Source organism: Sorex araneus, chromosome 2, assembly GCF_027595985.1.
Source record: "Sorex araneus isolate mSorAra2 chromosome 2, mSorAra2.pri, whole genome shotgun sequence".
In the NCBI taxonomy this organism is placed as follows: domain Eukaryota; kingdom Metazoa; phylum Chordata; class Mammalia; order Eulipotyphla; family Soricidae; genus Sorex; species Sorex araneus.
The window spans coordinates 308,146,467-308,170,018 of record NC_073303.1 but is presented as its reverse complement, the minus strand read 5'-3'; the positions used below and the strand labels follow the sequence as shown (position 1 = coordinate 308,170,018).

The 23,552-nt window shown below is 45.0% G+C and overlaps 1 protein-coding gene across 5 annotated transcripts in view; it reads right to left on the bottom strand.

Moving 5' to 3' along the window:
• The window catches only part of TNIK (TRAF2 and NCK interacting kinase), a 460,339-nt gene that overhangs the window by 95,055 nt on the left and 341,732 nt on the right, over positions 1–23,552 (bottom strand). For all 5 annotated transcript variants that reach the window (XM_055125449.1, XM_004618863.2, XM_055125450.1 and 2 more), the window contains 2 exons: positions 22,797–22,863; positions 18,836–19,040 (listed from right to left, as the gene is read on the bottom strand). In XM_055125449.1, the coding sequence (XP_054981424.1) occupies positions 18,836–19,040; positions 22,797–22,863 (272 nt within the window). The remainder of the gene's footprint in view (positions 1–18,835; positions 19,041–22,796; positions 22,864–23,552) is intronic.

Here is a 23,552-nt window from a genome sequence, read left to right as displayed (position 1 = left end):
ACTACACAGAATTTTAGCTCTGAAATTTTTCTAAGAAAATATACAGTGGGGCTGGAGATGCAGTATAGCAGATAAGCCTTGCACGTGGTCAACCCAGGTTCGATGCCCAGCACTGCATATGCCTCCCCAAGCACAGCGGGAGTGATCACTGAGCACAGAGCTATCAGCAGGCCCTGAGCACAACTGGGTGTAGCCCCCAAACCAAACTATACAAAAGAATACATAGAAGTTAAATTAAAAAATTTGAAAAATTAAATATTACTTCAACTGTAAAACAATCAATTCTTATTAAAGTCCTAGAGAAATCTAGGACTTTAATACCCATCTTCAAGGGTTTTCATCACAAAGACTGTGTGGAATTGATCATTTTTCTTTCCTTTCTGTCTCTTTAATGTTCCTTTTAGATTATGTGAAATCAATAGAAAGGTGAAATCTACATCAAGTTGTTCTGGATCTTGTAGGAGTGACTTTGATGAAATATTAGGCTGTAAACTGAATTTTCAATGTTACCAGAACACTAACCACTATATTTATGGCAGGACTTATTACAGTACTATTCAGCTTCGAGCACTATTCAATTGCAACAAGGCAAGTTAGGGGTCTTCAATTATTTCTAAAAGCTTGCCTGAGTGACATTTACTCATATCTGATGACTATGTGAACTGAGCCAATTCCTAGCTTGCCTCTTTTCTTGGTTTCTAGGGCTCTGCACTGGATGGACGAGCAAGTCTCACGGCAGCAGCACAGGCCCCTGCTCTGCGGCCATTTATGAGCTGATCCCACGCTAGCCTCATCTGGCTTTTCTCTGTTAGTCTTTTAGTCCTTCCTACTTAATTTTGTTATCTATTTTATTTTCAGCTATTGTCTTGACCCTTGTAAGCCACTATAAGCTCTGTCCTCAGAATGAAGTAAAATTCAGAACAAGTAACAACCATCTCAGACTCTTCCATCTCCTTCGAAACTTCAAAGAATTTCCCTGAGAAAGACCAAAACAAAGAAAGAGGACCTGTTGATGTGTAATTTAGCTCTTTGTTTATGAAGCTGCCACCTCTGTTTGTCACTCAAGCACATGATTCAAATGGTTTTCATGACAGTGGAATTGGTTTACATGGGCCCTGTCACCCCCCTCTCTCGGAACAAAGCATGGCTTAGCCATCACTTCAAGTATCCAGAAGCTTTTAGAAAAGAGTAGAGGATTGTAAATCTGGGTAGGATGCAGGCTGGCAGATTTGTAACCCATGGTAGCAAATTTCAGGGAGAGACACAAAGCTATAAAACAGCAAAGAAATGTTTGGAGAGACAAGGTTTATTCTGAAGAGGGGCACCCTGTTGCCAGCTCAGGGCGAAATCCAGATCTTATCTGACATCACTGAGACCAGGAATGGGGCTTGATAAGATGGAGGGAAACAAATCCCCAGGGCTAAAAGTCTTCCTTGACAACTCCCTAGCAGCAATGCTCAGCCCAAGCTGAAGATGCCTGGAGGAAATAAAAAATGTCTATTAAAATCCTCAAACAGTTCAGGGCACTCCACTGTAGCTTTACATGATTTCTCCTTATCTTTACAAAACTGCTCTTGAGTTGCTGTTATCTTCTTTTGGGTGCAGCCTCCCTTACTTCCGGGGTCTCTTTCCTTCCCTTCTGCAGAAGCTCATACTCTCCTTAAAATTAGTATTTTTAATGAAAGCGTTTAGTTTACATGTGTCTTCTCAGGAAATTTCTTTTCTGCAATGCAAAGACAGAATGGGGCAGAGATTGGGACTGACTTTTTTTCTGTGACACCCACATCCTCACCTTGGCTAGAGAACCACAGCTCCCCAGACATTCGGATGATGGAGATCAGCTCCCATGCCATGAAGATAAGTGAATCTCGGCTGCAGCTTGATGGCTGCCTTAAGCAGGACCACAGTGACAATCCTTACCTCCTCCTCACATACACAATCAGCTTAATTTTACAAAAAAACCCACTTCACTATAGATTATTTAACTAGATGCTCATATTAACCCTGATAAGTGAAAAATAAGTCACTTCTCATTTTTCTGCCTCAGTGACTCTCGGGAGACTCACTGCCAGACAACGGCTTTAAGATACGCTGGGGGTGGGGTGGTGGGAGAGATCATGAATGAATGTGAACTGTCAGCCTGGGACTTGCTGAGCTCGGGGATTTACATGTGTCAGTTCATTCTACCCCGGGATGGGACTCTGAGCTCACTCTTGTTATTCCCATTTACAAGAGCAAATCGAAGCTCAGAGAACACAAGCACATTGTTCCATGTCTCAGATGGAAAAGCTGGAGCCCAGAATCCAATGCAGCTGCTCTAAATCCAGGCTCTTTCCACTCCAGGCCCAACTATGCCCAGTTCCTGCTGCCCGAGGACTGTGTTCTATCAATTGCAAATACAATGGAAACAGTGTAAACAAATTCATGGAGGAAGAATCTAATAAAAGATGCCTCACTTGGGATTGGAGCAATAGAACAGCGAGTAGGGCGTTTGCCTTGCATGCGGCAGACCCGGGTTTGATTCCCAGAATCCCCTGAGAAATTCCTGAGTGCATGAGTCAGGAGTAACCCCTGTGCATCACCATTGTGACATATTGTAGCACTGTCGTCCCGTTGTTCATCGATTTGCTTGATCGGGCACCAGTAATGTCTCCATTGTGAGACTTGTTACTGCTTTTGGCATATCAAATGCGCCATGGGGAGCTTGTCGGGCTCTGCCATGCGGGCGGGATACTCTCAGTATCTTGCTGGTCTCTTCAAGAGGGACAGAGGAATCGAACGCAGGTTGGCCGCATGCAAGGCAAATGTCCTACAGCCAAGTGGGTGTGAAACAAAATGAAAAAAAAAAAAGATGCCTCATTGGAGCCAGAACAATAGTACAGTGGGTAGGGCGTGGCTGACCTAGATTCAATCCCCGACACCCTACATGGTCCTCTGAGCACTGCCAGGGAAGTGAGCCTTTAGCACAGCAGGGTGTGGGTAAAAAAAAAAAAAGAAAAAAGAGTATTTCCTTAATATCCTTCAGAAAAGCCAGGTAGGATATGTGGCTGCTTTTTTTCTGCTTATCAAAATGCTCAGGTGAAATTTGAGTTTGGTTCTCACTGTGGTTTCGGCAGATTTAGGAGAGTAAGGTTAAATGTCTATGAATTAAGATTCTAGGCTGCAATTATCTACTTACTGGGGGAAAGGTGGGCAAGGAGGGTACTTCCTTCAGTGCTTGGGATCATGCAGTGCTACTGGCTGAACTTGGATTTCTTCATACAAAATATGCACTCCAGCCTCAGACCACAGGCTTCTTTGTTTGGCTCTGCCAGGACACACCGAGCGGTCTCAGGTGTCACGCCTGCTCTGAGCTCAGGAAATAACTTCTGGTGGTATTTGGGGGACCGTATGCAGTGCCAGGGCTCAAACTCTGTTGGCTGCCATAAGACCTTAACCTCTGGCATGACTTGATCTTTTCTTTCTTGTTTTTAAGCCCTGTCTTTGTTCAGGTCTTCCTTCCGGCACTGCACTCTCGGATGAATCTGGGCAGTGCTTGGGAACCATATAGGGTGCCAGGATTCGAACCTGGATTGGCCATGTGCAATGCAATCATCTTACGGATCTTACTACATCTCTAGCCCCCTGAGCTTCTTTTCTACATACACTACATCTCCCACTAGGTTGCCTCCGGGATAACATTCCCATTGAGAATGAGTTTCCCACAGCTGGGTCAAAGAAACCACAGTTCCCACTAAGACTGAATACAAAATTTGCTTTTGTATTATGAGGAGACGCAGTTTCAACCTCTCCTTGGTGGCATATTTATTTAGTGAAGCAAAAGATAGTTTTACTGAAAGAAATTTACTTAGAGACATGTGAGGGGAGAGAAAGATAGAGAGATAAAGATATGTGTTCAAGAGAGAACACAACCAAATCTGGAGTATCCTGGTCTATACCAGAGATGTCACCTGCCTTCCATCTGTCAGCCTTCCCCTGAGGGAAGGGGACTGTGCCTGAAATAATCTTCCTTTCCTCTTAGTAAAAGCCACCTGTGTCACACCTTCCTTTTGTTGTTGCTGTTTCCTGGTGCTGGGGATTAAATTATATTTGCAAACTATGTGCTCTATCACTGAGCCACATGTCCGGCCCATGTCTCTTTCTAACCTTAAAAGCCTTCTTGTTCTGTTTAATCCAGGCAGAGTCTTTTATCTTTTTTGTCTTTTGTTGGTTTGATTGTTTTTTTGGTCACCTGTCACTGCTTTGAGCTTACTCCCGGTTCTGTGTTCAGGGATCATTTCTAGTAGTACTCAGGGTTCCTTATGGGGTGCTAGAGATTGAATCTGGTTCTGATACAAGCAAAGCAAGTCCCCTACCTGCTGTACCATCTCCCCCCATACGCAGAGCCTTCGACTTGCTTGGAAAAGCTACTGCCTGATTCATGAGTACACAGCTTTAGTAAAGTCAATTTAATCTCTACATTTGCACAGATAATTTTTTTCTATCAGCTGCGACTCTGGCTGTTGGTCCATGCTACTGAGGGGTTGGGCTATGAATAAGAGGGCCACAGGGCTTGAAGGAAAGCACATCTATGGGAAAGCCCAGTCTAAGACCTTGCTGCAGTACTTGCTCCACCACCAATACAAACACTGCTGCCCAGATGCTCAGTAGACATCTGATTTCAGAGTAAGTGCTGTGTAAGTGTGGGGAAGTCAAGTTCAGCCAAGCCATCAATGAGGACACAGGTCAGGGAATTTCACGTGCCTGCTTGTTCTATAAGTCTAAGGCAAGAGTATGCTGTATTGAAAAGCACAATCCACTAACGATTCAGAATGAGAAGTGAAATGAAACAGAATTTTAGTTTGCTCGTGGAGAGCTCCTCTGTGTTTCATCTTGGGTGACCTCCTGAAGTGGGGAGAGGGGATCCTACTGGCAGAAAGACCCGAGCTGGCCTTCAGAGGACAAGCCAGCAGCTGGCACGGGATTAGGTCAGGCTTCTTGGGAAGTATCTAAAACCATCCCTTCCACACAGGGCTCTCTGTTCAAAGGCTGTGAGAATGAAAGCACCCAGTGTGGTCTTTTGAATCCACCACACAGCACACTTGGCCCTCACTTAAATAGGGCTGCTCTGTATCAGCTTTGTGAGAGCTAGACTTGTGACCAGAGGCTTTCAAGCTTCTGGGCATTCTATCTGCCCATTTTAACATTGGCGAGAATTCCTGCTTTGCAAAGATCGCTGCAGGGCAAGAACATTATTCCTCATAACAACCACTGCTATTCCAAGTCTTGTTTTATAGGAAGCGTACAAGAGTGACTGGAGTTGGGGTTACCATCAGTCACTTCTGAATCTGCTACATGGCGAAGTAATGTCATGTAGTAATCAGAGAAAAAAATAGTAATCATTAATAATAAGAACAAACACCTATGGGTGCTTCCTATAATCTAGGCACTGATATATAAACATTTGATTCAAATGAACTCATCATCTCCTAACTCCTTGAAGCAAGAGCTACTTTCACCATCCCACTTTGATTGATAACAAAAGTAGGCACACTCAGGACAATACCAAGGTGAGTTTCACTCATCAGTAAGTGGGAAGCCAGCACTATATGTGCTTTTACCTCTTGCCATGCTGTTTTTGTGGGTTCAAAAGAAGCTGGTTGAGATACCTTTGCAGATAAAGTAAAAGATGTACCCTTAGTGACATCAGGTGGCCATTTTCCTTTTTTCCTTCATTTCTTCCTCTTTCCTTCTCTCTCTTTCTTTCTTTCTCTCTTTCTTTCTTTCTTTCTTTCTTTCTTTCTTTCTTTCTTTCTTTCTTTCTTTCTTTCTTTCTTTCTTTCTTTCTTTCTTTCTTTCTTTCTTTCTTTCTTCATCACTCTTCCCTCCCCGCTCCCTCCATCCCTCCTTCCCTTCCTTTTCTTTTTTGGTTTTTGGGGGTACATCTGGTAATGCTCAGGGACTACTCCTGGCTCTGAACTCAGGAATTACTTCTGGTGATATTCAGACTATAAGAGATATCGGCAAGCTAACTGGGATGTAACCTGGGTTACACTCATGAAGGACAAGTATTCACTCTCTATATCCACTGCACTATCTCTCTGGCCCTTCTCTATTTCTATCTTTACTTTGGTACTATCTGGTACCAGTAAACCAGAGAATCATGGCAAAAGGTAGCAGGCTAGATGTACTTGACTCTTTTCTATTTTATCTACTGTACAATGATGAAGATAAACTATACAGTTCACCTAATCAGAGTTTTTCTAAAAATTGAACTGCTGACATGAAGTTTTCCATTGAACTTCCAGTCAAACTTTATATCAATAAGCAACCCCGTAGCTGGGTACAGTCTGAATACACATGTGCTGAGCTTGTTTTTATGTATGTAGAGGAGAAATGAAAACTCTTAACAGACTGAGTGTTTGTCCTGCCTCTTCTCCCAAAGCCAGATCTCAAGATTTGCTCAAGTTGGAAGCTTGCCTCATGTGCTGGGGGAGAAGGCAGTTGGGATAGAGAAGGGAATGCTAAGTCAATGATGGTTGGAGGGATTGCTTGGGATGGAGATGTGTGCTAAAAGTAGACTACGGACCAAACACAATAGCCTCTCAGTATCAGTATTGCAACTCATGATGCCCAAAAGTAGAATGAAAGTAAGAAGGAAGGTGCCTGACACAGTGGGTGTGATGGGGTGGGGGTGGCAGGAAGAATACTGGGGACACTGGTGGTGGAAAATGTGCACTGGTGTAGGGATGGGTGTTTTATCATTGTATGACTGAAACTCAATATGAAAGCTCTGTAACTGTGTCTCTCAGTGATTCAATATTAAAAAAAAGATTCGCTCATCCTCCTTATTTCTTCTGAGCTACAGTTTTGCCTAGGAGATGGGCTCCTCAGGTTTGTATGGGTACCAAATTGATTTGGCTTATAGCCACCTTTCCAGATAAAAGTCACCCAGAGTCCCTTGAAAATCTACTGAACACAAAATGTTTCCCGATAGCACTTGAGGCCACTCTGTCCCCTGTTTTACCAGCACCTCACAGGAGGTAACTGCTTCGGGAAATATTGACTCAGAAGATCAAAAACAGCCATAGGACATCCTGAGTTCCTCTGACCCTTTGAGTTAGTATGAAAGTCAGGGCAAAGGTAACTACAAAATCTTCCTGAAGTCTTAATATGAGACTTAGAGACTGAATCCTAAGAAAACATGATTAGTAACTTATTAATTCATTGTCTCTAAAGAGGCTGTCCAGCACTCCTGGATAAGAATGATGCTAGAGTAGGAGGCATTTGGGGAAGAATATTATCCTTGCCTTTGAATCTTTCTGGAGCTGATGTGGAAGGCATTTTAGTTTTCTTATCTTAAATTCTTGCAGGGATTTCTCAAGGACCTGAATCAATCAATTTTCTAACATTAGGAGTTGTTAAAAAATAGAATATGCTGCCTCAAGTCTCTAAGCACATAAGCAGAGATTATATGTTAAACAAGTTAAATGACTCTGCCTGAGGAATATTGTCAAAGAGATTCTTTTTGAGAAAAGAACTGACTTAGATCACTTCTGAGGTCTCTTATGTTCCTTGAGCTCATGAAACTGTTCTCTGAAGGAAAAAAAATGAAATAAAAACAATGTGATTTAAATGACATGTGAACTAACACTTTCAAGTGAAACAATTTTGTTTATGGTTAGGAACAGCTGAGAATAATGGCAGTGAAGGGCAGGAAATATGGGCCACGTAATAAGAGGATGATGACAGGCAGGTCTGAGTAATGGTCTGCCTCTCCCCCTCACTGAAGACCACTACACTACCCACCCGCAGTGTCTAACAGGGTCACAAAGCCATCTTGGGCTTTTCTTTTTCCACAGTATGAAATGCTGGAGGTGTAAAATACCAGTGCACCCTTCTCATCCCTTGGAAGTGTAGGGAGACATTTAGGTCAAAGGATTTCTAGCATCAGCAGCACTTTTGTTTGTGTTTTGGCCTCCTCAGAGTATACTTCTGGTGTTACTAATCCAACCATGCCTATGATTCACAGTTAGGACTGTAAGATGCAGTGTTGCTTGGGTCCAGAGCTGCTAGGGACCACTGGGTTTACTTTGGCAGTGCTTAAAGGCCTCCAGGGTCACACCCAGTGGTGCTTGAATATCTATGTAGTGTTGAGGATAGAATTCCACTCAGGTGCGTTCAAGGAACTCACCCCTCTACTTTCTTCCTAAACCTATCTGTAGCATTTTAAGCTCCAGTAAAACCTAACATCTTAATGTCGGCAGAAATTGCTCCTACCATAGAATTCAGGTGACCAAGTGGGCAGACAATCCTCCGGCAGCCTGGCAGATGAGTTACAACAAGGAACCCTACTGGGATCCACCGCCAAGTAGCCCCTCGTATACCTCCTGCAAACCCAGGGCCTCCTGAACATAAGCTTGGTGCACAAATGAATGCACACCATGGTCAGAGGCCTGTGGGCAGGTGTTGCCCCAGACAATGAAAATTCAGTTTGCCTGGCAGGCTCCTGGCTGTTTCATAATTTATGTTCAGTTATCGAAATAATAGAGCAAATGCCAGGCTTGAAAGCTCTCAGTCTTTGCGCTGCTTACTAATGACATCCAGGAACAAAGTGCTGCTCTGCCCCCCACCAGTGGCTGTTGCGCACAGGACACGTCAGGATGCCTGGAGTTGATGCTTAAGTGAATTAAAGGACATTTCTCAGCAGTGCCAATGAATTAACACTCCAGGCCCTGAAATGGGGGAGTTCGACTTGCCCTTGGTGCTTTCTGGGGGCTGAGGATCTGGGAGCGCGGTCAGGTGGGTGGGAGTGACGCGCTGGAGACTGGCCCTGCTGACTTTCAATCTCCTGCGGCTGCCACTGAGCTGGCACGGGCTCCTGCCACTGTGAGTCCCCTGCCTGGAAAGATGACTCAGAGCAGCAACAAGGCAGATCGTGGGAAACAGATGCTGCCTGTTCTGTACGACTTTTCTCCTGAACCGACTGATTCAGGTTCTTATTTGGTCTCAGGTATGGTTTTAAGTGCTTTGCATCCAGCCACTTAATGCTTTTCGACTGCTATCATCTATTTCATAAATCAATGAACTGAGGCATAGATCAGCCATTTCCCACTCCAGACCACAAAGACATTCCCTAGCAGAGCTAGGCGCCAGTCCCTGCCAGCCTCTCGCTGCATTTGCCCTTGACTGCCTACTTTCTCTTTTCTCAGTGAAAAGGTCTCTTTGAACAGACTGTAGTTCCTGAATTTGGATATCTCAACATCTCCCTCCTTTTAAGGTTCTATTCAGATGCTGGCAGATGAGTTCCATGGTAGCAATGATAGGACTATGATTACCTAGTGTTGGAAATGACTCAAGAAACTCATCACTTACTGAGAGAGTTTCTTTTGGGGAAGGTCCTCTAGCTCAGGCTAGGAGGAGAGAATTCCAGAATGGCTGCTGATGCTACAGAGGCAACATCAGGCAAACATTCCAAAAAGACCAACTAAGAAGGTGATGCTTTGAAAAGAGACCTAGGGAGGAATGGAAAAGATTAATTTGGTGGGCGAGGTTCCAACATGATACTCAGAGGGCCTGGCCTGGGAGCTTTTCCATGTGATTCAAGGCCAGCAAGGCCATCTGGTTGATGCTAGGGTTCAAGGATATGGAGTTGTTCAGGTCCTTGGTGCTCGGGGCCACTAGGGCCACACCAGGTAGTGCTCATGGACCTCCAGTGCTCTACTTGGTCAGGAAGCCATGTGGTGCCAAGGAACAAAGCCAGGTCAGACACATAAAAGGTATGCCTCCTAATCCCTGAACTAACTCCTCAGCTTTATGACAAAGTTCAGCTTATAGCAAACTTGAATATAGAAAATCTTTAACACAAACAAAGCTAAAAACTTTGAAATCATCAATTTTGAAGTAATAATAAAACATTCACCCAACAATTCTGTCCATTTTGTTAGGCATTAAGTCATCCTTAATGTGCAGCCAACCCCATTAATTTCTCACAACAGCCTATAAAGTAAACAACTTCCTGACTGTGACTGTAGGGGAGCAGTATGCAGGGAGGGCAGGTGATGGATACCAGGCCACGGAGTTAGAACTGAACCTTGGTCTCCACTATAAAGTTGATGCATTTTGCCTTCTCACAGAAGGTCTCTACTTATTTGCAGTTCTCCTTGTCTTGGTTTTAGCTGCTTCTGGTCAAACACAGTCCCCAAATAGTATGTACAAGAAGATAATTTGAGATAAATTACATCCAATTACCTTTATTGCAACACTCTATTTAAAATTAAGATTATGCCTAATTTAAAATTAAAGTTATCATAGGTATGTATGTGTTGGGAAAATCATAGTACATTAGACTTGGTACTATCCATGGTTTCAGGCATCTCTAGAGGACATGAAAAGTATCCCTTTATATCTAAGGGAGATTACTGTATATCTGCTTGCTAGCCAGTCTTTATGAAATTCATCACTAGTCTTAACACAATGGAATTCCTACTATTAGCATGAAATTCTTTCCAAAGCCTGAGTGAAAGTTCTTCTGAGTCTCATTTTAATACATTTACTATTACACATAAATGAGTTTAAACTTTTAGAAATTATATCTCTGACTCCAACCAAAGACATCTACTCCAATAAAATAGTACCCTGTATCTTTTTTTTTTTTGAGTGCATTCTAAGTGTAGGTGCTACTCTAAGGCTGTCTATGAATTAATTTACTTAATCCTCACTACCATTCTAAGATAGCAATACTAATATTTTTTCTTTTTGGCTTTTTTTGGTCACACCCAGCAATGCTCAGGAGTTACTCCTGGCTCTGCACTCAGGAATTACTACTGGTGGTGCTCTGGGGACCATATGGTGTGCCAGGGATCTAACCCCAGGTTGGCTGTATGCAAGGCAAATATCTTATCTGCTGTACTATAACTCTGGCTTTGTATTTTCTATTTTCACAAATGCGAAAATTGAGGCACAGAAAAATTGAGACAACTAAAAATGGAAGACAATTCTGAGCCAAATTATCCCTCTTCACAGAATTTTCCCAAGTTCTCTGCCATCAGGCTTTTCAGAGTTCTCATATGAGGGCACTCTGCTTCCTCCCTGCCCTACCAATGCTCTTGGCTTGTAAACATTTAGGGACAGTGACGTAGAGTCCACAGACTAAGCATGTGCAGCAGTAGAAGCTCTGAGTTTGGGCTCAGTTTGGCATGGCTTCTTGCCAGTAACCAGGGACTGGCCTGATTACCGGAGTAAATAGGAATGCCGAGAGAGAATGTGAGCAAAAGCTCAATGGCTGATCACAGAATTACAAAATTCTTTCCCTCCTGAAGCATAAGGTGAGTCTCCTTTGCAATATCTGAACTGGATTTAGCAAGTCACTCAGAAGCAAGTTCCGTCCAGCTTTTGGCAATGGACAACATTCTTTCATGTTCATTTTTTGGGTTTATCCTCAGAACAACTTCAGTGGTAAGAACCAGTTTTGTGCCATCTCCCTGGAGAGCACAGGAAGTAGGTGTGGGTATGGGTTCTTAAGAGAGGCACGAGTGCATGCTGGCGTGGTACAGAGCCTGACATTCAAAGTGAAAACTTTTACTTCAAATCTGTATCTCCTGACTACATTAGAGGTTATTTCCTTTCCTCCCAAAGAGAAGATAGGAATGTTTTTACCAGACAAAAACATACCTTTTAATTTTTTTCTTTGTCATACAAATTAAAGATTGCTTCTCTCTTACTAGACTTTGGGCAGTGTTACGCAGAACTGGGCTCCTTAGCTTCAGCCTGTGCTCAAATACCTAGTTTCCCTGGTAACTATCAACATCTCCTTATTTCATTCTCCTTTTTGTCAGGCTTCTCTCCAACTTCTCTGAGCTCTCAGGACTCAAATATAGGGTCTGTTCTTTTTTCAATGTAGTCATCTGTAACCAAAACCTAGTCATTCCCATTTAACCCTCCATCTTCCATTCACCTTCTATGGAAGAATTTACAAAATCCAACTGCATCCTTGCCACTGCCGCTGGCTATATCATAGGCATCTTAAACTCTTTGCATTACCACCTTGACCTTACCCTTATGGTTTCAAAGCCAGTCCCTCGCCGAAAAACTACAGTTGACAGGAGGAACCCCTGTGCCTGTCTGCTCTCCTTTTTCTGTGATGTTGAATCATATCATCTTCCCATCCCTCAAACGTGACAGACGACCCTTCCTCAAATGTGCCCACAAATCCCACTACACTGACCACACCCAAAACACCATCCTCTCTGATCACATCTCTCTTACCCTGGCTGGCTTTTTTCCAATAATGTTTCTTGCAACTGTCAATGTTTCATTTTTAAAAAAATGCAGATGAGATAACACTCCTGTCACTGGTGTCCCATAGAATGAAATTTAAACCCCTTAATTTGGCCTCTGAACTTCCATGAAACCCTCGCTGGCTCTCCTGTCCAACACCCCAGCAAACCTCCATGCCTTCCGACTCCCCCACTTTAGTGCTCCATTTCTCCCCATGTGGTGTCTGGAAAAGGTAATGAATAGCGTTTGGGTGAATATTTGCCGAATGCCTGTTTTCATCATAGATAGGGAAGACTACATTCCTGCTAGTGGTATTGTTGCTATAATCTCCCTTGCCATTTAATTAGAGTCTTTGGGGTGTGGCAGTGACTTTTAACAGGAACTCAGGTGCCTAATTCTGTGGTTCCATATGTCAGGTGAGGATGCAGTGTTCTCACAAAGAGGACAGCTCACAATGATTTTTTTTTATACTCTAAGTATTTTCTCTATTCCTACAGGACAAGAATTCAAACACTTAAACATTCTAACAGTCTGTATTCAAACTGAGACCCATGTCACTCTGCATGGAACCAGCTCTGTCTGGAACCAGAGAGCTATAAAACCCCAAGGGAGGACCATCATCCACCATCTTGGAAAAACAATGAATGCTGCCATTTTGGTCTGGGTTCCCCACTCAATTATTTTGCTACCTCTTGGCTCGGGGAAGCAAATGTGCTCTCATGAGCTCCAGCTCTGCCGTGTGATTCTTCTGCTACTTTAGTCAAGAGCTTATCGGCCATGAGGCTTTCCTGCTGATGCTTCCAGTGTGCAGCTGCCAAATTGCAGAGACAGGTAAGAATTTATTAAGTTTTTCAAGTGACAGCCTATAGGAATAGGAAAACTATTCTTATTCCCCTACCTCACTCTTAAAAAAAAATTACTTGAGTCCAACATCCTTTCTTTGATAGTCATACACACAAAATCAGAAGCATTAGGGGCACATTTTGAGACCAGACTCTCATGTCATGCTGTAGTGCTTCTGTATCATTTACCAGTAAGATAGGGTGGATATTACTTTAAATTTTTTGTTTTGCTTTGTTTTGGCCACGTCCAGTTGTTCTTACAGCTTACTCTGAGTTTGGGTCACTCAAGTACTGTCCCCACTGTACTATCTCTTCAGCCCCTGGATAGTTTTTTTCAGTTAAAACACAATTCTCTGGAGAATAAACCTGACTCCAATGGGGCAACTGCTGCCAGAGGGATCAATTTTTTATTCATTCAAGTGACTTACAGATACTCTTCCCCAAATCAAGGCTCTAGGAAGTACTCCAGGGTTGTAGAAGGCAAGTAGAAAAATATACATCACCTATATGATTTAAAAACTCTTGATCAAATATAAGCATCACCACAAATCTTCTGCCCAAGGTTAGTCTGAAAATATGATCAGAGTAGATGCCTTAACACTTGAGTCCTAGCCTCCAACTCTGCCATTGAGAAAGAAACAAGCTGTCCTTTATGTAAGCCAAGTGGTAGAAATTTAAAGTGCATTGAATAAAAATAGAAGAGGTAAGTGGTCCTCTTGGAGTCTTTATTTCCCTGTTGATGGACTCGTTTACTTGATCTGGATTTCATCAACTTCCTGAAACTTAACTATAAATGTACTTCATCATTGCACAGAAGCAGAAGAGTCTTCTATCCACAATTTAATTGCTCTGAAGCAAAGTCCTTTCCACAAAGGTGATAAATAGTCATACTCAGCTTATAGTCAAGCACTTTATGAATAGATTCTGATGGAAAACCTAGTCAAATCCACATGGTGACTCATACATAAACCATAGAGGCCCTGGAAGAAGACAGCCAAGCTCACAGGGGAAGGCAGAGGCTCAAACATTCATTGTCCCCCTTCACCAAAAGGGCATCAAGAGGGGACACACTTTCTTTGGGATGGATTTCAGGAGGCGTTTCAGGAGGCAGAAAACAGCTTCCCTGACCCCTACAAAAGCAAAGTCCACAGTCTCACATTGAGTGGACATTCTCCACCGAACTGCTTTACTATAACAATGTCCTCAAGTTCCTGCTTGGGATGTCAGAAATATAAGGCAGCCCTGAGACCAGGCCATTGTCAGGTGACCAGCAGTGGGAGAGGGGCAGCATCTCTAAAGCAGAGAGTCAGTACTCTGGGGTTTCGAATTTAGAGTGTCCTAAGTACTTAGTATTTCTTTCTCTTCTCCACCGAGCAACAAGGATAGCACTGTAGCACTCTTGTCCCGTTGTTCATTGATTTGCTTGAGCAGGCACCAGTAATGTCTCCACCTGTGAGACTTGTTGTTACTGGTTTTGGCATATCCAATATACCACAGGGAGCTTACCAGGCTCTGCTGTGCAGGTGGGATACTCTCGGTAGCTTGCCAGGCTCTCTGAGAGGGACGGAGGAATTGAACCCGGGTTGGCCATGTGCAAGGCAAACACCCTACCCACTGTGCTACCACTCCAGTCTAACAAAGATAAAATAAAGTATTGATATATAGAGCTGGTATAATTTCGGGATGCCCCATGGAGCCAGGCATTCTTGTTTCCGATGACAAGCTAGGGTTCAAGCATGCTGGAGCACAGAGCAAAGAGCCAGGTCCTTGTGTATACCACATGCCTCTTCACCTTCTGAGCAAGCCCTGAGAGACTGTGTTTGTGTGTCTAGCGTATAATGTGCCCAAGTACTCAAATAGCACTTGTGTCTGAGGACGAGTCTCCCTAACATAAATATCACTAGAAAGGGGACCCAAAGGAGTGCTGGCTGAGAGTCAGAGAAATGGCTCCACTCAAAGTTTTGTGCCCGTGATTGTGCAACATTTTTGCCCTTATTCAAAACTCTACCAAGGGTTGGGGATAAAAGACCACAGAAGTAGAGAAAGGCTGAAGAATATATAAAAGTGCATTCTCCCTGGAATAGGGAAAAGGCAGACAGAATCCTTAAGCTCTGGAACCTGATCTTTTGAGTTTGGCGTCTAGTCTCTTCTTAGACTGTGTGACCTGTAGCAAATTATTAACTTCTCTGAGACTCAAATGCAGTATCTTAATTTTTTAAAAAAATTGGGTGGCTCCTTCCTTCCTTCCTTCCTTCTTCCCTTCCTCCCTCCCTTCCTTCCTCCCTTCCTTCCTTCCTTCCTTCCTTCCTTCCTTCCTTCCTTCCTTCCTTCCTTCCTTCCTTCCTTCCTTCCTTTCTTCTCTCTCTTTCCTTCCTTCCTTTCTTCTCTCTCTCTTTCCTTCATTCTTTCTCCCTTTCTCTCTCTTTCTCTCTTTCTTTCTTTCTTTCTTTCTTTCTTTCTTTCTTTCTTTCTTTCTTTCTTTCTTTCTTTCTTTCTTTCTTTCTTTCTTTCTTTCTTTCTTTCTTTCTTTCTTTCTTTCTTTCTTTCTTTCTTGTCAACAACCAGCAGTGTTCAAAGTTTACTCCTGGCTCTGTGCTCAGCCATCAGTCCTGGTGGGCTCAGGGGACATGTATGGGGTTTCTGTAATCAAACCCAGGTTGCTCACATACAAGGTAAATGTCTTACACTCAAGTACTTCAAATACATTTTCTTCAGTCTGGTGGACACTGTATCTCATATCCTATGAGATAATTTACATAACATGCTGAATACACTTCCTGTTATATGATATGTCTTCAGATCTGCTATTCTAGCTACTAATTAAAAAATACAAAACTGAAATCAAAACAGGAAATCTAAAAAGAACTTACCTAAACTAAATAATGCAATGCAATTCCTGAAAAGAACTTACATTAATTCATAATCAAAAAGTGTAAACAGAAAGTATACTCACACAATGTGTGTGTCTATGTCTGTGTGTCTGGATACACATACACATTTTTTAGTATTCTTGAGTTTGCATTTTTGAGTATTTTAGATGCTTTGTGGACTGACAATGAGGATTTTCTAGAATTATGTAGTGTTTCTGGTTTGAAACTAAGTATAATCAATCACTAGGCAAGGAATGCACTAACCAGGCAGGGGAAGGGCAAAAGGTGGATAATTTCCAGGATGCAAGCCATTGTCAAGGTAGAGGTCTTGGGAAATGCTCTCAGGAGGAACAAACCACAGGGCAGGGAAGGCAGGATTTGGGACAGTGCTTCACAGAGTGACTCACCTGGCAGTCAGCTCAGAGCCTTGAAAAATAAGCCTGTCAGACAAATAGCAGAGGCCTGGCTAGGACCAGGACCAAGGACACACTGGCTGGGGTGAGACTAAAAGGGATGAAACCAGGACACAGTTGCAAGCATTATCTGCGTTTTCCCTTTGTGCCCAGGAAGATGAGGCCAGGTGGGACAGGCACCTCCACCTTCCACTTTGTGCTTTACTTCTGGAACAGCCTCCTGGGCACCAGGCTTCCCTTCAACCTGTCTCACCACACTGCAATGCCTTTGTCTGTCTGCTCTGGTGCCCTCCCGAGAACAGAAGAGAAGAGATCTCCCACATTCCTGAGTGCTGAGGATTCACACTGTCAACAGACTTGTATCCTGAGATACAAGATAGAAAGGGCTTTCCTGGCCTATTACTGCTTGCAGAGTTCACATGAGACAGTTTTGAGCTTCATCATGCACAGTTGGTTAGAACTGTTCTTCTCACTGAAAAATGGTTACTTCCCCTCCCTCAGTTTCCCCTGTTAGATGGGGATTGTATGCATTTTGTAAGAGAGGTCATGGGTAAACATGAAGAGTTATGATAATAACCGTAATAACCTGGATACAAACAAAGTTGTATATTTGCTGCTTGGCACACACAAGTCATTTGAAAGTTGAATCCTCTACAAGGGCCAGGAGGTTTCCCCATAGCTGGAAGCCTGCTTCATGAGCGGAGGGGAGAAGGCAGATGGAATGGAGAAGGGGTCACTAAGAAAATGATGGCTGGAGGAATCAGCCGGGATGGGAGATGCCTGCTGAAAGTAGATAATGGACCAAACATGATGACCTCTCAGTGTCTGTGTTGCAAGCCATAATGCCCAAAAGTATAGAGAGAGTATGGGGAATATTGTCTGCCTTAGAGGCAGGTGGAGGGTGGGAAAGGGGGGGTATACCCAGGATATCGGTGGTGGGGAATGTGCACTGGTGGAGGGATGGGTGTTTGATCATTGTGAGATTATAACCCAAACAGGAAAGCTTGTAACTATCTCACAGTGATTCAATAAAATTAAAAAAAGAAAGAAACAGAAATAAGATACAAAAAAATAAGATACAAAAAAATGCCCCCTCGAGTATTATCACGTTTCTCTCAGAGTTTCTGGCATGCAGAGACGTTGGTGGGATGTTCTGCAACCTGAAACGGAGGCCGTCGCTGATTGCAGCCAGGGAGGCTAAACCTGGATGTGTCCATTTAGAAGCAATCTGCCTCACCCTTAGTGGCCACCCGATCAAGTAAGGGGATGGCTGCAGTCAGTGAGGAGCATGACAGGACTGGAGAGAACTGCACAATTACCTTCCCGTTGCCAGGCAGTTAGTTGAGCTTTCATCTGCCACCAGCTTCTCCAGGAGCCCAGCTTTCTAGCTGCCTAACTGCCTAGAGGCTGGACTCGGGGGCAGATGAAGGAGGCCTCCGAGAGCCTTTGGGGGAAGAAGGCTGTAACGAGCATCTAAGCCCACAAGGGTGAGAATCTCCTCAGGACGTGCCATGCAGGCCAAGTGTGGCTGTGGCACAGCTTCTGGCACAGAGCACAGCAGGGAGAGAGTCTATACACACACACACACACACACACACACACACACACGCGCACTTCAGCTGAGACAGGGCATGGGTAATGCTTTCCTCAGAGTACCAGGAGTGACAAAGAAGGACCAATGACACGTTTTCTATACCTGGTATTTCACTTACCAGCCCGGTCACTCAGGCTCTTGGCCCAGTTCCCGCCTCTCCTTCACTGAGGCTCACTGTCCTGCTCTCTCCTTCGTGCCTGCAGGTGCCTGAGGCATTGCTGTGTGCTAGGTTCTCTTCTAGGCACTTGGGCTACACTGGGTTAAAGGGCAACCCTGCCCATCTTCCAGGGCCTCTGAAAGGGCTGGGGTGCATGCAAAATCCCTGTCCCCAATCGCACGGCCTCTTGGGCATTGCTAGCCCTTGAGGCCCCTGAGCACTGCTGGGTGTGGCCTAGGCGGTCCCCAGCATCACGGCCTGCCCTGGCATCCTCGGGGCTAGCAACGAGCGCTGTGGCCGGCGGGTACCCACGAGAGCGGCTCCTGCCCCTCTGCCCACGGCTTGTAAACTCCCTTCCACCGGAGGTCACCCCTGACCAGCGGGGAGAGACTGCCGCGGGCAGGGAGCGAAAGGCGCAGAGCGGCGAGGAGCGCAGGCCGGGGACGCTGCGGGAAGGTGCGGGTGTCCGTGCCCGGCTCAGGCGGCCTGGCCGAGAGAACCTGCCCGGCCTGGACCACCCCGGCCTGCACCCGTGTTTCCCAGTCACCGGCCCACGCCACACCACCGGGGCCCGGAAGGCCTTCGCTCGGGGGGGCATCGGGGCCTCAACCTCCCTCTGTGGCAGCGTCGGGTGCGGGGCCGTGTGCCCGTGGACGGAGGTGGCCGAGCCCCGGGCACACAGGCACCGTGAGCGCCCTCACCTCCTCCAGCCGCCGGCGCTGCTCCTTCTGCTCCTCGATGCGCTTCTGCCGCTCGGCCAGCAGCTGCCTCTTGTGCTCCTCGTTCTCCCGCTGCTGCTGCTCCAGCTGCTGCCGCCGCAGGGCCTCTGAGCGTTCCTTGTTGGCCAGCTGGAGCCTCAGGAAGTCCCGCCGCAGGGTAGACTCGCCAGGCAGGTTCAGGATTGAGCTGTGGGCAGCAGAGAGGGTTCAGATCCTGGCCAGGGTGAGGGACTTTGCTCCCCGGGTCCTGGGGCCACCAACCTGGGAAGATAACTCAGCCACACGTGAGAAAAAAAGCCACAGGCTGGAGCACAAGCTCTTGGAGCCTTCGGTAACTGCATTGGCGCCCCTTGCCCCCACCCCAAGAGACAGCCAAGGTCAAAAGTGAGTGTTCCTTCGTCGCTTCCAGAGCGACCACTGCAATTGGAGGGCTCCATCCCGATGGGGCGTCACATCATGGACAATGCAACTGTTTCTAGGGCTCCAGTGAATGTGCTGCTTTTCCTGGATAAGGGATGCGGGCATAGAGCCAGCAAATGAACATGAAGGTTTGGGGACACTCAGGAGTCTCCACCACTTAGAGCAGAGCACAACTCTCACAAAACAGCTCCCTGACTGCTGGCACTGACCCCAGGATGCAATGGACAGGCTGTTCAGGATGGCCAGGAAGGGAAAGTGTCTCAGCCCTGTATGATATGAGGCAGGACTTTCACCTCTTTGTCACTACCCAGAACACAGGGTTGGTCTTGCTGTAGTAAAGGTTAGGTCATTCATGTGGTTATGGGCACAAAGGGTGCATACAGGTCTTTAATTCATCTCACTGACTCAAAGCCTTTAAGGCATCCCACAAACCTCAGTTTCTCTGTTGTAAAATGGTGATTGTGTAAGTGTGTATTTGGTGTGTGTATATTTTGTGCATGCATGTACCTGGAGAAAAGAGAAATCAAGATGCCAGAAAATAGCAAAAAGAAATTCCACGGATGTGTCTGGTAGTTGGGGTGCTGTATCATTCACATCTAACTGTGTGAGCACAAAGTTTCAGGCTCCGTGATCATGCCCAGCAGCCAAGTAGTGAGTGTCATGAAAATGGCTCAAATCTGTAATAGAAATCCAGCTCTTTTCATTTTTATGCAAGTGTTCACCTGACATTAATATTTTAAGTCAGTGCTTCTCAGCCATGGTCCCTCGGGCCCCCTCTGAGCTCCCAGGACATTCCAAGGGAAGCCATAGGTGAAAACCATGCAAATAGAAGGCCACGGCATGAGACTAGGGGACGAGTCAATTGGACCAGGGAAACAAGCTGAGAAATGCGACCTTAAACAATCACTGAGCATCTACTGTGGAGCAGGCTCTGTATTTGACTGTTGTGGACATAGCTCTAGTCAAATAAGCTCTCTCAGGGGAACACAGATGGTAGCTGACTTGAGAAACAGTCATGATCATCATTTTAGGTATGAGTAGGCTCTGAAGGAAACAAGAGTGTGACAGATAAGCCGAGGTGAGGCTCATTGACCAGGGAAAAGCTCTCTCAGATCAGGACTCAGATGCCAAGGCTCAGATGTGAACTCAGGAGAGGCAGAGGGGGCAGGAGGAAGCCTTCGGGCATCCCAGGGTCTGCGTTGGGGAATGAGGAATGTGGTTCCTGGGGACCAGGGCCAGGGCCATCTTCCCAGTGCAGGATGCCTGAGGAAAGAGCGCAGTGGGAGGTGGGGGGAGGTGGCCCAGACAGGAGCCAGTGCAGGCCACCTGGGAAGGTTCCATGGGGAAGCTTGAGAGAAGACAGTGAAGGGGACATGAGGGCAAGCGAGTGACCTGTGGGCTTCGGATAGGCTCTGGGTAGGGCAGTGGGGACTGAGGCTGGGGCTGGAGTGAACAGGCCCAAGGGCCTCTCCGCGATGGACGGAGAGTTTGCATGAGGGATGCCTTTCACACCCTAGCACTGGGGTAGAGTGGGGTGGATAACTGGAGTGGGCGTGGTGGCAGCTTTCTGTTTTTGGAAAGTTATGCTTCAGGAGACACAGCTGTAAAATACCTCAGAAAGACCTCACTTAGATGTCTGTTGATAATGTCAAATTCCATTAGTAAATCTCATTGAAAGCTCTTAGTCTCTGGGTTGAACTCTAAACCAGTCTCCAAAGGTGGTGCACATCCACTGCGTGTGAAGGCAGAGAGGCTCAGGGCACCCGCCTCCCTTGCACAGAGGACACCTACTGAGAGTCACTGATGCTGAACCAGTGGCAGGTGACCTGTGCTGTGGAGTGACTCAATCAGCCACTCTGCTCATGACCTGGTTTGCCACCCTTGGGCTGTCACCTCGTTTCTAAAATGAGATAACCATAGTCCCTTTTTTTTTTTGGGAGTTCATGAAGATTAATTAGTTGTACAACTTGGACTTGATACAGGAACTTTGCTAGGATCAACAACATATCATAATTAGAGCAGTGTTGAGGCTGAGGACAGCCCCCTAAATGAAACCTAGCATGCATTCGTGCAAGTGATCATGAACAAGGTGACTCAGCTATAGGGAGAGAATCAGAAGGGCTGGCATGACCATCTGGGTGAGCTTGGCAAAAGTAGGGTTCAACTGGTGTTTGTTCCCTTGCCTTGTAAGAATGTTCATTTTCTTTCTTTTTTTTTCCCTGTTTTTCTGTTTTTGGACCACACTCAGTGGTGCTCAGGGATTACTCCAGGTTCTGGACTCAGAAATTACTCCTGGTGGATTTGATGGACTATATGTGATGCTGGAGATTGAATCCAAGTGCAAGGCAAACACCCTACCAGCTGTACTATTGCTCTGACCCCAGAATATTCGTTTTCTATGTCACTGGTTGGTAGTCATTATTTTATGTAGCAAGACAGAGGAGCAGCTTGACACACAAAGTATCAGATGGCAAGAATTCTTTTTCAGTTCTGGTTCCTGAGAGTCCTTGGGGCATGTGGAGGACCCTGTGTAGGCCCAGTCCTTCCCTCTACTGGTTATTTAGCAATAATTCAGTTTGAAAGGTCTACTCAAAAAAAGTAGGAATCCCCGAGCTCGTTCTAGAAGTGACCGATGATGATCAGGAAATTCCATCTCATCAGTACACAAAAGTGTTACAGAGACTCTTATTTTTACAATTTGGAGTACTTGACTCCTTTCTTTGAAAGTATGTGGTATGTGGAGTATTTGACTCCTCTCTCTGGAAGACTAGAGGATGGGGACCTAGACACCATGGCGAACCTTCCGCTTTGACATTTTCTTTACAAATCTCATTTTCTCAGCTTACCTGTGCTCCGTTATGAGTGGATATGAAACCATGTGAGCACAAGAGCCTTGATTACTTGTACATAACTGTTCAAAATGAAGACTAGAAGGAAGTCAAGCGAAACCCAGGGATGAAATGAACACAGAAGCGTTTGCTTTTTCCCCCAGCATGTGACAATAGGAGTGGACACAGAGTTCCTACTTAAGGAGACCCTCTAGAGTATAATTTGATTTCTTGAAAATCAGTTTGTTTTGGATTCTACTGTAGCAAACACTAAATGGGCTTGTGATAGGGATAATGGCTGCTAGACAGGGCTCTTGGAGGCATGAGGTAACAAAGTGAATAATGTAAGTCTAAAAATGCCACTGAGGTCTCCAGCAAGTTGAAGTTTTAGTTCCTTTTAGTCATGTGTCACTCAATTATAATTGCCTGTTACCGGGTCTCATGTTATAGAGGTGAGGAAACAGGGTCTTGAACAGAGACCATAAATCTCGGGGGACAAGATAAAGACTTTCTTTTTCGTTATTTTCCTGAATGTGCCAAAAGAAATTTCCCCAAATTAATGAGTATGTTTGTGGCAATAAATTAAGTAGGACCACCTGCTAGAGCCTTCGAAATGAACCAATAAATCAAAAGGAGAATGAGTTTCACACACACGATTCAGAACATGGGAAGTACGGATGTGGCTTCTCACCTACCTGGGCTCTCCCGAGTCGTTGTCCTCCTCTTCTTCCTCGCTGCCGCTGTACTCGTACTCTGTCTCATCTGCAGGAACTCACAGGAGGTTAGTGCTGAGAAGGTGTGCAGCGCAGACAAGCCCAAACCCATATCTTATATACAAGTAGCCCAAACCCATATCTTATATACAAGTAGTCTGAGGACTAAAGAGTTGTCACTAGTATAGAGCGGAGATAAATTTCAGGCCTTGTTTGTGTCCTACAGCCTCCCGTGCCCACGACAGCTGGATGCCATGAGGAAAATGTAACTAACAATGTTAGATCGTCCCTAGTGACTGCAGCTATCTCTTCCTAATGTCTCATATTCACCCCAAAGCAATGACAAATCCATTCACGTAAAGCCTTTCTATATGCTTGAACTCCCATGATAGGACCACCCAAACCAATTTTTCCAATGGTCCACTACTGACAGTATTAATCCTTTTAAAAGTAGGAGTTTTATTATGACTTACATGCATTCACAAACTGACTTTAACTACCTTGAGAAATAGTAGAAAGACTGACCTCTCTGTTGACATTTATTGAATTCATAATATATTAAGCAAGAGAATATGCAATAATGAATAATACTGTGTTTTTTTTTCCGGAGGAGACAAAATGGGCAAGGTGGAGAAGGAAATAATCAGAGTTTAGGAAAATGAGTTTGTTTTTATTGGGTGTCTCCTGAGCCAGTCATCATGTTGGATTTTATCTGTGGTCTTACATTCATTTCTTCTA